Below are 16,157 nucleotides of genomic sequence, written 5' to 3' on the forward strand. Positions count from 1 at the left end.
GAGAGAGAGAGAGAGAGAGAGAGAGAGAGAGAGAGAGAGAGAGAGAGTGAGCCGAGAATGTGTAATTTGAGCTGGATTTCTCGTTGGGTCGATTTATGAAAATCAATACACTTGTGTTTGTGTGTTAAATTGCGTGCGCTTCATTTAATTTCACTTGCATGTAATATTGTAATATTCAATTTTAATCAACATTTCCAGAACATCGTCACGGCCAATCGTTGCAACCAGCACGACAACGAACCGAGAGCATTTTGATGTAACTTATTCTTCTTCTACTCATCCGTGTCTCCAATTATAGAGTCGAGTGGCATTTCAATATCCATCTGGAAAATGAATTATCAATAGGAGGAAATTATGCGCGCTGCCACACAATTACCACATTTAACATTGCAATTTTACAACTTCATTTACAATGTAAATTGTTCACAAGAAAATGCGTAACGCATGCTTGAGGCGACTTGAGAATATTTTTCGTCATGTTTTGCATGAATTTTACTTGGAATCCGTCATTTCAATACAAAATATCTCTATGCACAGCGATTCTATTCATATTTTCTTTCGTTCAACTAGTATTACTGATGGGAATTTCATCATATGGTTGGGCAAAAGCCAAAATGGTCACCGATTCGTTGATGTCAATTTCTGATGTCGACTCTGCCATTTCGCCCCATTGTGAGATAGAAACGCAGGTCAACTCATCAAAAACAAACTTAACACATGTCAACAGCTTTTTTTTTATATTCTCTATATATCCTATCGCACATCTTTACACCCAGGGTACATTTGAATGTGATGTGATTCCACAGTTGTATTTCATCGTTGTTACCGTCCAATGCACTGACTTTTTCATTAATTTCATGCATGTTTACTTGCGTCGCCATGTTCGTATATCAACAAAAAAAACAACAACAACAAAACGCGGAGCGATAAACATATTTGCCTGTATACGCTGCGCTGCTCCATCCTGCATCAATGTCTCAATTCATACTATTTATCAATCATGTGCAGAGCAGAGAAAGCAGTTTTCTTATATTGCATGTATAGCACTTTGGGGAGGGGGTAACAAAAATTCACGATCAAAATGTAGCCAACAGTGTACGGGCAAATGTTCGCTATGTATGAATTCGATTGATGTGTTTGCTTGCCTGCCCGCCAGATTATGTTTCAAAAAAATACAATTCAGCCAGATAGAGACCGTTTTACACCAGCAAACAACAACAAAATAGCGATATGTACAGTAAGGAAAATACAATTTGTTTTCATTGATAAAACATGTTGTGATGTGCGTGTGTTTGTATGTATCCAGTGTGGATAGGTTCTTTTTTTCTGCTGTGAGCCACAATTTTCAAATGTGACTTCATGCAAGCACCAAAGCCCGGCGACAAAATGAAAGTTCATATCAAAAGAAATCGTAAAAAAAATGGAACAACATACAGTTACTAATCAAAAACCACTTGAAAGAAAACAAAACCGACCTGAAACACCAAACTACAAACGAAACGGACAGAAAAAAAGGAAAACATATGCCGGCCAGTGCGGAGAGCGAAGCTCAAGAAAATCTGAAGAAAAGCCAAGCATTCGGGATCATAGATAATGTCCAATGCAAACAGAGAACAAACAACCAACAAACACCAAACACCGTACTGTTTGTGTGATGGCAAACTATATAATGACACCATAGACACTAGAGGATTCAATTTCTCCGCTCTCTTGCTCGTTTCTTCTTCCCTCATTCTTTGGATACTTTTTATTTATAATATTATTTATCTGTGCGATGCATGTGTCCTCTTCGCAATGAAACGCATCGATTGTCTCCTTTATTCTTTGAAATGTATCTCTTTTTTTTCCTCATTCTCCATCTTCTTCTTCTTCTTATTCTTCTTTGTCTTCTTCTTCGTCGCTCCTTCTCTGTCTCCCTATTACTTTTCATTTGGCACTGTCTTTTCTTTTTGAAAATTGATGTCGAATATTTGCAATATTTTCCAATTATGTCGTCTCTCTGCGGTTTATCCAAACAGGATGTTGTTTGTGCACACTCGACCGAATCAGATATACCTACTTCACATAGTATATCAACCACAATAATGTTCACGTATATCATAAATGTGTAATAACTGATTCGGGAAGAGAGAGCGAGCGACAGGGTTAGAGATAGAGGGAGAAAGAGAAACGAGAGCATTTTATCTCATCGCATGAATTACAACCGCATTTTCGCTTCGCTTGAAACGAAGGTGAGCAATGGTCGCAGTTGTAAACCTCAAACAGGTTGCCGAATACAAATAGTATCATTTTGATTTTTTTATGAAGAGCAAGAACGTGCCTATGCTGCGATTCAGCTATCAGTGGCACTATCGTTGACACCTCAGTCCCCTCATCAAATGGCTACAAATTTATTACACGCACACAGTACGTTTGGTATTGTTTATCGAATATAACATTAAGTGTTTTGATCGCCATCTACTTTTACAGATATCCCAAAAATTATATGAATATCCATTTTCCATACACTACATGGATCCAAAGTGATCCCACGCACTTGAGTGCATGACATCAATGTTTCTCCACTAAAGGTATTTATGTTTGCCTCTTCAGTTCACGACACAAAATATGCTATGAAAATGGCCAATATTGGATTTATCGTGTACTTATTTCTACCCATACCAAAGCCAGCAGAGAAAAAAAATCAAATACGGAAAACAGCATTAAAATGCTGGTCTCTGCTCTGAGTTGCTCTACGTCCAATAGCATTTTTGAATCAAATATGTCATCGATGCATTTTGCAATGGGAAAAACTTTTCGATACTAACTTAACCACAGAAGAATGTTTCATTTTAATATCATTTTCGGTTGCATGCTGTGTGCTTCTCCGACGACTGACCGACCAACAAGTTGCCATTATTAAACGTTTGCCCTTTCGCTTCATTTCATTTGCATACTCAGTCTCTTTTTTTTTCTCTGTGCAATGGAGTTTTCATTGATATTAGCTTTTTACTCTTTGCAATTATTTATTTGACTTTCTTATTGATATGAACTGATGGGTGTATTTGAGTTGCCAACGAAATTGAAATTATTATGGTTGTTCAGTTTCGACCAAAAAAAAAACATTAGTCGTTCTTTTTTCTTGCATTTCATAGCAGGAAAGAGAAAAATATGTTTTTATTGATTTATGATGTAAAGAATCATTTGATTTGTTTTTTCTCTTTCACTTGTGTTTTGCTTTCAGCCATTTTCTTCGGAGATCGAATATTTATATTTTCGTTCATTATGTTCGATCGTTATGTATAATAAGTGGATCGTTATGTATAAGTCGCATAATTCATAAAAATCATAAATCGAATTTAGTGTTTATTAAAAAAAACCGAATTAAGTACACCACTATACGTTTAGCACAGTGTGTTTTCAGTGGTAGTTGTTGTTTTAAATATTTTTGCGCTGTCATTTTTTGTGTTTTCGAAAAGGCGCGAAGGCAAAACGTGAACAAGTTGATGCACTGAGATCAAGAAAAATAGCAATGGAGTGTCAAAAACAATGACTACACTCGTTTTAAAAGACAAGCGCTGCTGCTTTTGAGAAGCCGAAGAAGAAGAAAAAAAAACCGTACCGGAAAATCGTTTGGAGAACCAAATTGCACCAACAGAGACAGCAGAACATTAATCAAAAATCATTTGAAGGAAAAATGTGCAACGGGGGTGGTGAAAATTGGATTGATGCAGAAGAAAAAAAATTGCACTCAACATAATTTAACTTAGATTCTTCTATAGTTCGCGACAAGCATTTTTTTTGTCTTCTTTTTGTTTTTCCTCTCTTTCTCTCTCCGTCGCAATCTCCCTCTTTCCACCGGTGCGAAGACGTGCGAAACCACATTTGATTGAACCCGAGGAGAGCGTGCATAGCTAGTAGCCGTTCGTACTTTATTCCATCCGCAATACGTATACAATTCAAATGGTTTCATTAAAAAAAACCGACCGAAGCCAAGGATTTGTTGAAATAAATCCTGTGCTACGCAACTAAAGAAATCCGTGCAAATTCCGTCGAACAACGATACACACACACACAAATGGAGAAGGAAAATATGGCAACTGAAGCATCGGTGAAAAGGGAATTCCAACTCATACGACGAATGCTATCGTCACTCACTTGGCTCGCACTATCTCTCTCTCTCTCACTCTCACTCTCTCTCTCTCTCTCTCTCTCTCTCTCTCTCTCTCTCTCTCTCTCAGAATGGGTTTTTTGGTCTTTGATATTGCTTTTTGATGGGTGTGCTGCGTCGACGACAGAGAACAGCATATTAAAATGTATTCACTAAATAAAAAAAAATTGTATGTGTATATATACATCCATACAACATGAAAGATCTATTTTCGATACCCTTGGGATATTTATACTGAAGCAGGAAATTGAAGTCATTATTACACAATAATTAGTATTAGCAATTGCGGTCTATGGCAATAGCAGTCTTGCGAAAGAATGCTGCTCTTTTCGTGTTGCTTTTGGCCTTTTTTCTGCTTTTCACGTATCTCGATGTTATGTCTAAGTCATTTTCAGGCTGTTGATGGCTCAGAGGGCAGACGATGTTGATGCCAGATGAAGATATTTTCCGCGATTTTGGAGAGAGAGAGAGAGAGAGAGAAACGAAGAAAAGAAAAACGCAACCTGTTTTGTTTTCTATTTCGCTGCTTTATGAAATGTTTTGGGCTTTAAGCCGCTCACACAATTCCAACAACCGTGTTGAGAACAGAGATCATTGACGTCTTGCTCATAAAACACCCGTGTGTGTGTGTGTACAGACTGAACACATGCTATGTTTCACATATACAAATTTTCGATGTTTCATTTAATTTTCCACTAAATCAATGCCGTAATTTTTATTTTTATCGACACTTTTCGTCACATCGCACCACCGAATTTTCATGTGCCATCTTTTTCACTTTATTCGCTCGTGTGTGTGTGTGTGTGCTGTCTCACGTATATTATAATATATATTCGTGTTTTTCTCTCTTGCCTTTTCGTTCTCGTGTTGATATTTGATAGATTCTTCCACGTAATACTGTGACATGAAGAATTGACGATAAAAATGCGTCAACATCGACCAATCAACCAAGCAGCAAAAGCAGCAACACAAGAAAATATGTTACAAATAGATGACATCGAGACATGCCCGACTCACTACCGCAGTACAAACATTCACATTCGCATTCGCTCCAACTCTCACTCTCCTTCTCTCGCTCTTATTCATCGACAGTCAATTCGAATTATGCTCAAAAATTTTATGAAGTGGAATCAAGTATAAAATACATTTATGCATTTCGAGGATAATAAATGCAATCGTATAACACACATGCGATAAATGTGATGAGCAAAAATCCATTCGAATGCCTATGAAGTGCTCTATAGAATGGAGCTTTGACAAGCACCAAGATCCCATTTGATAGCTTCGCTTTTCGCATGGTTGTTCATTTTCATCTGAAAATGCATCTAATTGATCCCAACAATTGTATGCGAATCGGTTTCAATTATCTTGAGCATCTTCTTGTGGTTTAATTCGGTTGAAATTCGGCAACATTTAATTCCCGATTAAAATCCCGTGGTATCTTTCATTTCATGAAATTTTCATATTTGGTTGTTGAAAGATTAAAATTGTTGCTAAGAAATTTGTAAGACACAAATACTCGCATAAATATGTCAGCGATTCTGCAAACAACTAGATTGTTTTTCGTATGGTTGACAACAGTATCATATTGTGTCCACGCAACGAAAAACGAAAACAAATCAAACCAACGTACAGCGCTTGGCATCTTAGCATCTTGTGTGTGTTTGCCATTCAATTTTCTTCGAAAGATGGAATTCGACTCATAAACGAATATTTGCTCTTCGCCAAAAATGACAATAATATTTCAAAATATTTATAAATATGGACATTCGTATCATTAGTGTGTTTGTATTATTCGGTTGTCATGGCTTGCAGCATGTGTATGGTGTATATATTTGACCGTCGTGAACGCAACAAGACGACAGCGTGTGTCGTTCGGTTGAAAAATACATTTCGGCGTATCAATGTCGACGAAATGCTAGCATATTTCTCGCTATTTTTTCTGTCTTTTCGTCTTATTTTTGCTCAAACTCACGACTTCATTTTCTCAAAGAATTTGCGCTCACGTTGTCGGATTGCGTTTTATGAAAATACCACACGTTGTACTTTGTGCACGTAGTTGTGTGTTACTTGCATGTTTAAATATGACGAAAATATGTTTAGTAACAATTTCGTTTCAATCTAAATATTTTCGATGCAAGCATTCGATTAGTCGCCTCGCTAAAAATTTAACCATTTTTCCCGTGCATGTGCATACATACAAACCAACGCATCATCACTCCACAACCAATCGAAGCAGTCGAAGTGTAATAGAAATGCAAAAAACAATGTTGAATACAACGTTTTACAGCGAGTCAGATTTGCGTGTATTTTCTAACTATTCCAACGCATTCCTTGAGAACTTGATACTATGTCGTTTCCATAGATGTAAAGTATCGTTTGAGATACACGTCACTCAGTCAGTGCAAGCAATAAAATCTATCGTTGGCATTTTTGTTGTTATTATTGCTTTGCAAATGGCAAATTCTTCTGAATTTTCGACAATATTTGGAAATTATTGATGCCAACCATTGTGAAACATTGCGAATGTTATTCGTGAGAATACTGTTCCGACGTACAGCATTGCAACAATGAATATGGCTGTATCACCGTACGCGCAAGAGAAAGAGCGATAAAGTCCTGAAATCAAGTTTCTTTTAATCCGTTAGTATACGATATCTATCGCTGTATCATTTTGCATATATTTTTTATTCATATTTCCAGCAAAACACATCCATTCGTCTCGATTCTTTGTCATTCGCTCTGTTTGGTGGCGATTTGTGCCGTTTGTTTTTCTTCTGACTTTCATACCCACCCCAATCGATCTTGGCTCATTCCATTTGGATTGTCTTTTGGTTTGCCATTTTTCGAATAAAACGACCAAGCCAAATACACTGCGATAGAAACAGAGCAATATTCCAAATTCTATAACTTCCCATTTTTTTGTTCCCAATTGTTGTTTTGTTATTTTTTAAGTTGTTATTTTTATGCATGGTTTATTTTTTGAATGGAACTTTATGGATGTTTGATTGTGTGAAACTTGACTCTCTACCGCCCACTTCATCATAGTACAAAATTTTCAATGGAATGACGATAACGGTTGTCGTTTGGTATTCACACAATTCGCTTGCAAACTTGAGAAAATTGAGGGGGAAGGAGTTTTCCTTGGAGAATCTATTGCTTTCAACTTATTTGTGATGTTCAAAAGCTATCATTCGGAATATGTCCGAGAAAGTTTCTCTGCTCTTACCTTTTTAGACCACATTATTTTGCCCTTTTTGTGACATCAAAAGCCTAGGGGCTTCACGCCAAATTTTTTTTAGTAAAATCTATTTATATTATTTAAATCATGTAAAATTCACGCTAGATTTCAAATATTTTGTATTATTGCCCGAATGCGTTGTTATTTTTTCATATTCACCTTGAACAATATGTTCTGGAAGTGGGTTTTGGTGGATCTTCAGGATGGAACAGACTGGGTTTGACAATGCCCTGGATCCACTTCCAGAACCAGGATCGGTTTTGAACAATCCCGAGTATCCACCAAAACCTACTTCCAGAATTTTTGAAGCGATAATGACGTCAACGGATTAGACGTGGTTCTGCTGACAGTCGGTTTATTGAACAAAATTGAGCAAAATTGAAATTATGCATACATATCTGTTTAATATGTTGAAACATAAACAAATTCATATTATTTGTTCATATTTTAAAAATGGAAATTGGCGTGAGGCCCCTAGTCAAAAGCAGATCAGATTGCTAGAACACAGACAAATTGAACTCATCATGATGAACTGATTACTTGTTTGTGTGTGTGTGTGTGCGTGTGTGTGAGCGTTCGAATTCGATGCCTATTGAATTCGCTATCATTTTAATTATGGATTAATTCTGTCTTATCTGTGAGGTAACACCTTTTCGATCGACCGACTTACCGATTGCTAGGTGCCAAGTCATTGTTCATATCAACCGCGAACTAAATTAATTAGTTTAAAATACTTGAATTTGAGGCATTCAACTCTCTGGCTCTCTCTCTCTCTCTCTCTCTCTCTCTCACTCGCTCGCTCTTTGTGTATGAAACTTTTGAACACACATACACCTCACCGCAAACCGTCACACACTGGAACAATTCACATCCATTTCCGCTTGTGATTTCCGTTAATTAATTGTTATTTCCAACTCGCTTATTAATTGATTATTGAATGTTGGCTTTTGGTTTGTTCCAATAAAATATGGGAGCGATGAGAATAGGTGCAAACACCCGGTTTCTGAGTTGTTCATACAAACCGGAAAAAATGATGTTTTAATAATCGACAAACACAATACAAATTAAATTTTTGTTGACATTTTCTAAGTTGATGAACAGATAGACCGGCGAATTTGATTTTTGTTCATGGGCATTTGGTTGACGCACTAAAGAAGATCGAATGATTTCAAGTTCAAACATTCAAACATATCGGAGCAAAGCATCCGAAGTCGATTTTCATCGTCAAAATAATATCTAAATTCGGCGAATAAATTTAAAATTGTTCGAATGATTTTCGATATATTCGACTTCTTACCCCAAAAATCAAATATTGTGTTGTTGGACGAATGAAAATTACAAATTCAAATGAAATTAGTTTATGCTGATTTGAATCGAATTGTTTTAAAGCCAATGCAATGTTGATCCAGTTTATTAATCCATACACACACACACACACACAATCCATTTATTTTTGCCGTGTGTCATCAGCGATGTCATCACTGTAACATCCAAAATCATATTAATACGAGCATACATAATAAACACGATGGCATTGCGTACGTGGTGCACTTACTCGATGAATGTTGAATAAGAGACGATGCGTGGTTGAAATGGGGCACAGATTCACAGGAAAAAAAACACAACAACGCACACATACACACGCAGAGAGAAAGAGAGAGAGAGAGATACATTTTTTTTTCTCTCCGATAAAACCCTATTGGTTTTGATGTAGATGCGTACGTGCCATCGAATCGGTAAGCATATTATTGCTTTATTATTTTACACATGAACATTGAAAATGAAGCAGAGAACTACACACTCACACACCTACATTGCGTGTATGTGTTGCATTGTTGCGACACATAGGTACGTGCGCCAGTAAGATTTCAAATGCAATTGTTTCCCCGTTCATCAATAAAACCATACGAAATTCATTGGGAAACATATGCATTTTAATTAATTATTATTGATGGCGTTATGTAAATTCAAAACTCATTCCACAAAATTCATTAATATTAAGCATTCAATTGCTTTCGGTTAAAGTTACGCATATTTGTAGAATAAAACGTAATCCCGATCGAATTCTTCGGAAAGGCTGATGCAATAATGAACAAACAAAAAAACTGGCCACTCGCCTTGGTCGTAATGTTCACATATTTTCCACACAGTCGTGTCAAATCGATCATTACATGTCCGGTTGATTTTCGCTCAAGAATTTTTATTCTCCTTTCGAAAAAAAGGCAGCAAATTTTCTACTTCTGTTCAATAATAGTGCTGGGTGAGTGACAGAATGTAAATTTCATATTACAAAAACCGTGACAAATTTAAACGGTTCCAGAACACTTTTTCTTTGGATTGCTTCATATGCCAGAATTTGTGTCTCTGAACTTCAGAATTTGCACTCGAATCGCTAAAACCATTTTTTTTTTCTAAATAATTTCGCTGTCGACGTTTGCAGAAGTCAAAGCATAAAATCGCTTTATTTAATTGTTTGCTGAAAAAAAAAGTTAGGCTTTTTTTCATCCTTTGGAAGAATTAAAAAAAGTGTACGACAACTAATGTATCCATTGCGATACATAAAAGCATTCAGAGATGTGCATTGGAAGTAGTCCAAAACTTTGGTAGCAATTAAATTTTACGGCGAATGCAATTGAGATTTTCATATGTACGGTAATGGCCCAAAGGTGTATGAAGAAATAAGCGTAACGTTTTGCGGTTGCAATGCATTCGAAACGAAAAAAGATAGACAAAATGCCTGATGACCGGGGGAGAGGAAGGAAAAAAATGATGGGTAATCAAATTGACTGAGTCCTAAAACTTATTCATGTATAACAACAATGCAACTGGCTCGGCAAAAGATGATATAATGATGTTAAAAAATGTCACTGGCTGCGGCAACATTTTTTTCCTCGTTCGCAACCGGAAAACTTTGTTTGCCTTTGATTCATGGCGAATAAACGAGAAAAAAAAACTCATATCATAAAGTGCAAAGGGAATGGAAGTCATCCAGAAACCACATGACATATTAGAAAATAAATATTGGACGGCCAACTTAAATATGGGAACGTGCAGTAAAATTAAATCTTCAGACAAAAGCATAAGTTTCAAAATTCAATAGGATCGTTGAGGCTAAAAGGTAGAAAATATCAACTCAAAAAAAATGGATTTTTTTATGTCGGTGTCATTGGCATTGGCACAACGGTATGAGTGAAAAAAAATGCATATATGGTTTATATTCACAACCCATGGTAATATGCACCAATAACCAAAATACATTAAACAAGGGTGAAAAACTTTTTCATGCGATCTACATCAGCAGCAGCAGCAGTGGCAAAAAAAACGCGCATAAAGAATTAACCATATTTTCATTGTCACTTTTCGACAATTGAAAATTTATTCGGGAGAAAAGTCAACGGAGACACAAAGTGTGTGCATGTGTAGGTTCGTTTGTATACTTTTTTCTGCTTTGTCGTCGAAATAAAAGTTTAAATCATTACACATTTTGCTGTTCGTATTGTTCTGGTTGTTGTTGTTTTGTTTTTTTTTTGTTGTAAACAGATCGCAAATTCTGATGCAACTTATGGGAACTTGTTTAAGGTGATGGGGCAAAAGCGAATTGTCAGCCGCAAATTAAATCAAGGCATGGCAAGCGTAATACGCCAAATATACGCATACACACTCTCGCACACAGGGAGATAGAGTGAGAGAGTGGGAGCATTGAATAAAGAGGGAAGGCATCAATCAACCAATTAAATGCTGGTATGTTTGAATGGATTACGAATAACACGAATACATATTTAATAAAGGATATTATCAATACATTAAATTAATTAATTACACGCTTCTGTTCACGCGCGCATTTTCAGCTACAGGTAAGTCAATTGTGTGATTTATTAACAGCATATGAAACGTGCTGGTGCGTATGCTTTTCACACATCCGCGTTTTGGTGAGTGCGAGCACCTTTCAGCACACCACTTTGTATCCATTTCGATTCTATATGCGTTCAGCGTTCCAATAAAATTATTCTCTCTCTCTCTCTCTCTCTCTCTCTCTCACGCTCTCATGCTCCCTCGTTCTCTGGTGTTGTTGTTTTTTCGCTCTCCTGAATATTATACGCTCAATTAGAGAATAATGGAGCCAAACAAAACTGAACTTTAACTCTGTTACATAAGTAACGAGCCGATGTTTGAATATATTTTGTTTCGGCGTATTCAACCGTTCATTCCTCTCCATCCTCCATGGTATCAATTTCAAGTGTAGCCAAAGTTGGAAAATTCAGCTATCAAGCATTGAACCACTTAATCAAACAAACAACTTTTATAACTCAAGATGTTTATATTTGCGATGCTTATTATCTCGTTTCAAATGAATAGAGGAAAAAAAATCTGAAATCTTGACAAAGACACTTACCACATAAGGCCAAAATGACGGTAAACAACGAAGCGGCAGGAAATCGAACCGATACATTGAACTCAAGCATCTGCAGCAAATCCACTGTAAAAAGCGAGAAAAATGGAAAGAAACAATGATGAGAATAAGGCGATAAGCAGAGAATATACGATACAAAAACAATTGAAAAGCGAATTAGTGAAAGTATTTTTATACAAAATTATAATCAATGTAAGATCATTTTCATCGATGGATAACGATGTGATTCCATTTCTCTTTTAATGGTGAGATGCACAGAATGCACGAATGCCGAACGAGCGACAAAGAAGGTGCGCTCGCGACGAACGCAAAAAAAGAAAAGAAAAACAAAACCAAATAACAAGGTGGTAATATTCGAAACATATAAAAACGACACACTCGCTCCATTGGAGTCGGCGAACAAAGAGCATCACCCCGTACAATGATACACACACACACCGATCCTGATCCTAATCCAAGTCTCATAGATGAATTGCAATTTTACTAATTAAGCTCATTAATGTTCAAAACACCCAAGTGGCAGATTAAGATTCTTATATTTCTGCTTGAATTCGCAGAAATGTGCATTTAGCGCGCTAACAATGAAAATGTTAAGTACTTCAGCCAGCACGCGCGCTTTCCTCTCTTGCACATCCACAACATCCCCATAACAATTGTTCGTGTTGTTTTTCTTTTATTTTTCTTTCGTTTAATTGTTTCGTCTTAATTTCAATCTGTGCGCTCGTCATACCGTTCATTTTTGTTATTCCATAATCTACAAGATTCAAATCTCATACTCTCTATTTGTCGCGTGCGCTCTCGTACACCCTCTATGTCTCTCGTTTCGATCTCAATGTTCTGTTGTTCTTATTGTATTTATTAGCTTTTATCATCGTTGTCTTTGCATCCATCTCAAAAACACACATAACTTGTAACATTCGCTACTGTGCACTGTTTTAATTAATCGGCCACGAAAGTGTTCATGGTACAGAAATAGCTCTGAACGTTGGCGGTTCCAAGGATTGTTTAGTTGGCATTATTATTAATAGTTACTACATTGTAATGAAATTACAATAGAATAAAAGAAAAATATTGTGTTTTTGCGTTGTTGTGAAATGTTCACCAGTGCCGTGTGCGTCGACCTGGTATAATCTCAGTCAGATCCGAATATCCCACTTCGATATTGTTCTCATGGCAAACAAATGCGTGTAGACGAGAAAAATAAAATGTCTTCCAAACAAATTGATATGTCAATTTTTTCAACAACCCTTGATTGTGTATTATGACTCTTTTTCGATAAATCCAAATCACAATGTAACATACGAAATTGTTGCCATATATGCTTGAGCACAGTCAATTTGGGTTCAAAATCATTTCTTATTTACTCAAATGTTTTGGTGCATCAAACGAAATAAAATAATCATTTGAGCTACTTATGCTCCTTCATCGCGGCCCAATGGCATTTCACGGTGACTCTCGTCGTCTTGTGTTTGCCTTTTTCGTTTGTTTTTAACGTCAAAGATATATGGTGAGGTGAACTGAAAATTCTCACCACTTCTGCATAGCAACGGATTTCGTGCAAGTTCTGATTGCAGATAATTGAATGGTTCACATTGCATCTCGCTTCTGAACTTATCCGCGATGTCGAAAACCTTCAGTTTCTCCCTCTTCTCCTTCACTCGCGCACTCGCGATCTAGCTCACCCACAATTGAGACGAAACAATGCTTACTTAACGGAACACAAAGCAGATTACATATTCCAAGAACGAATGAGATAGATAGAGAGAGAGCATGTAAACAGATAAACATGCATTAAAATAGCGAACGGTGCACGTTCTACATCCAATTCATTGATGGTTTTGTGCCAATTAGCATTTTGTCCGTGTGCCACTGGCTGAAGGATTTTTCTCATCTTCGGATGATTTTTTTCATTATTTTCAATAGCAATTAGTGCAATCACAACAAGTATTTCTGTTTCGTTCTGTCTGTTATGTGCGAGAGAGTGTACTTTTTTTCGTTCAATTTGCTACATTTTCGAGATGCTTATGTTGCCTATTTTACAAGCTGAATAAATTGAATTGAGCAATCAAAAAAAGAGAGAATTATAATTGATAGAAAACCCCTTGAATGATTTGCGATACCTGAAGTGGTACTAAACGAGAACATCAGCGCGAGCAAAAGACATAGAGTAGATGTGAGAGCGATGTTCAGTCGTTATCGAAGCAGCCAGCAGTGTTCAATAAAAAAAATCACACCCTTCTTTGGATGTTTTGAGCGAATATTGTCTCTTGGTCTATGTTGCTCTCTCTCCCATCATTTTCAGTTCGTCGCATAGTGTCAATCCATTAATTATATTTATTTTTAGAGAATAATAGAAAAAAATCGAGCCAAATCACTGGGCAAAGAAACGAAAAAGTATGGGGCCAAAGTTTGTTTGTGCTTGTTTTTTCTTTCTTTCTTTCTCTCTTCCTCAGTTTTTTTTTTGTTTTATTCCGGCAGATTGATTTTCCAAAATGGCGCAAAATCATATAGTCACACAATTTGGCCGGTATTTTAGTGTAATGGATACATCACATTTGCTTTTTAATCAATCTACATCACGTTGGGTTACTGTTGACTCGGAGCGCACCTTTCGATTGGACATCGGCATTGCTGCATGTGTGGGTATGTGTGTGCGCGCCATTCATCTAATTGCATTTGAATTCCATCGAACACGTGAACTATAACAGAACTGATTTTGAATTTATCGTTTTCACCGTACGCTTCCTTTATTTGGTGGATATAGACGGAGCACATAACAATTTGACGTTGATGGATCACCGGGGTATTGTTCGATATCGGAGTCATTTCATCCCGGCTGATGATGGTGAGGCGAACGTAGGAGAAGAAAGAAAGAGAGAGAGAGAGAGAGTGTGTGTGTGTGTATGTCAGATCCGATCACATACATGTATATACAAAATCACACTACAAACACGAACGAAAAACGGCGCGCAGATTGTATCAGTTTCAGAGTTGAAACACAAAATGATTGTTTCGTTGCTGGCCCATGTGGCGTAATTGAACTTCGGTGGATGTGCGAGGAAATTTGAACGTCGAATGAAATGTATACTCTTTCAACAAAGACTACCTTTTATAAAACCACCATTTGCTCTTTTGAGCTTGATGTTCGGGTGTCGGTGCCGGTATCGATGACGGTGAAGCTGTTTTCTTCTTCTTTCTTTGTCCAGTGTGTTTTTTTATTTGGGAAATGTTAGTGTGCGTAATGCATCCTCCTCCCCTACTTCTTTTTCAACTTTTCCGAATTAGAATGACACCACTTCGGGCAGTCGGTATCCCAGAGTGAGACTATTTATGTATGCTGTTTATCATCGTAAACCAAATATTTGGTTTGGTCATCACTGTAACGAAATTATTTCCTCTGCCGATTCGGTCTATTTTTTCTGTGCGTGTGTGTATTCGCCGATTGGGTGATAATTTCGTGAACCACACGAAAAATTGAAATACACCGGCAACACAACACAAAAAACTGGCGACGGTGTTGTTGGCGGCGGTCGCAGCAGCAACAAAAACAAAGAATGAATACAACGTACACCATACACGAAAAGAAAAAAAAACCAAAAAAGAGGCTGCGCGTGGCTTTGTTCTCATTGCTGGAATAAAACAATATCACACCAATCAATTTAGCCAGCCACAAAATGGATATGTTTTTTTTCTCGTTTCTGGTCGTGTCCATGCTTATTTGGTTTAGCTGTGATTTTTCATTAGGTTGGCTGTGCAACCATGACTCAAGACCTGAGCTATGGTTTCATCGAAAAAAAAAAACGAAAAAATGGCCGGCATATGAAAACAATATGATTCCCGGAATTAATTTATTATATGTTTGAGCGAAATGTCTGACGTGTAAACTAAAGACGAGCATTTGGTGTAAAATATCTAGTGTTACACAGCATCCATGTCATTGGTACCATATAATATTTCATCGAAGCGTGTTATTTGTTATTTAGCCACTCGACTCTCGTTCACGTTCCTCTGCCACCACCACCACCACTACCTCCGGACATCAGTTACCGAAAAGTGTGCAGAAGAACAATAATATGCCAACTTGTAGATATGCACACCATTGTCCCATCGGCATAATACCGTTCTATTTTCTTCTCTTTTTTTCGCCCCGACTTCGTTTTCTCTGTTATTGTCATCGTTTAGGCTCGTATGCATGTCACTTTGACACTTGAGCCCATGCAACGAACCAGAAAACAATACCAACCAATAATGAAAAGTTACTGAAACATCTTTCAATTTGTTGCTTTGTCAATGGCATTTTTCTGCCTTTCTCTCTCTCTCTCTCTCTCTCTCTCTCTCTCTCTCTCTCTCTCTCT

General features: G+C 37.0%; 1 protein-coding gene across 4 annotated transcripts in view; it reads right to left on the reverse strand.

Moving 5' to 3' along the window:
* The window catches only part of LOC129578842 (uncharacterized), a 61,358-nt gene that overhangs the window by 37,457 nt on the left and 7,744 nt on the right, over window positions 1-16,157 (reverse strand). For all 4 annotated transcript variants that reach the window (XM_055468028.1, XM_055468024.1, XM_055468026.1 and 1 more), the window contains exon 9: window positions 11,785-11,868. In XM_055468028.1, coding sequence (XP_055324003.1) covers window positions 11,785-11,868 — 84 coding nt within the window. The remainder of the gene's footprint in view (window positions 1-11,784; window positions 11,869-16,157) is intronic.

The sequence above is a fragment of the Sitodiplosis mosellana genome, unplaced genomic scaffold (genome assembly GCF_009176505.1).
Source record: "Sitodiplosis mosellana isolate CC-2019 unplaced genomic scaffold, AAFC_SMos_1.0 Smas_scaffold_6226, whole genome shotgun sequence".
Classification (NCBI taxonomy): domain Eukaryota; kingdom Metazoa; phylum Arthropoda; class Insecta; order Diptera; family Cecidomyiidae; genus Sitodiplosis; species Sitodiplosis mosellana.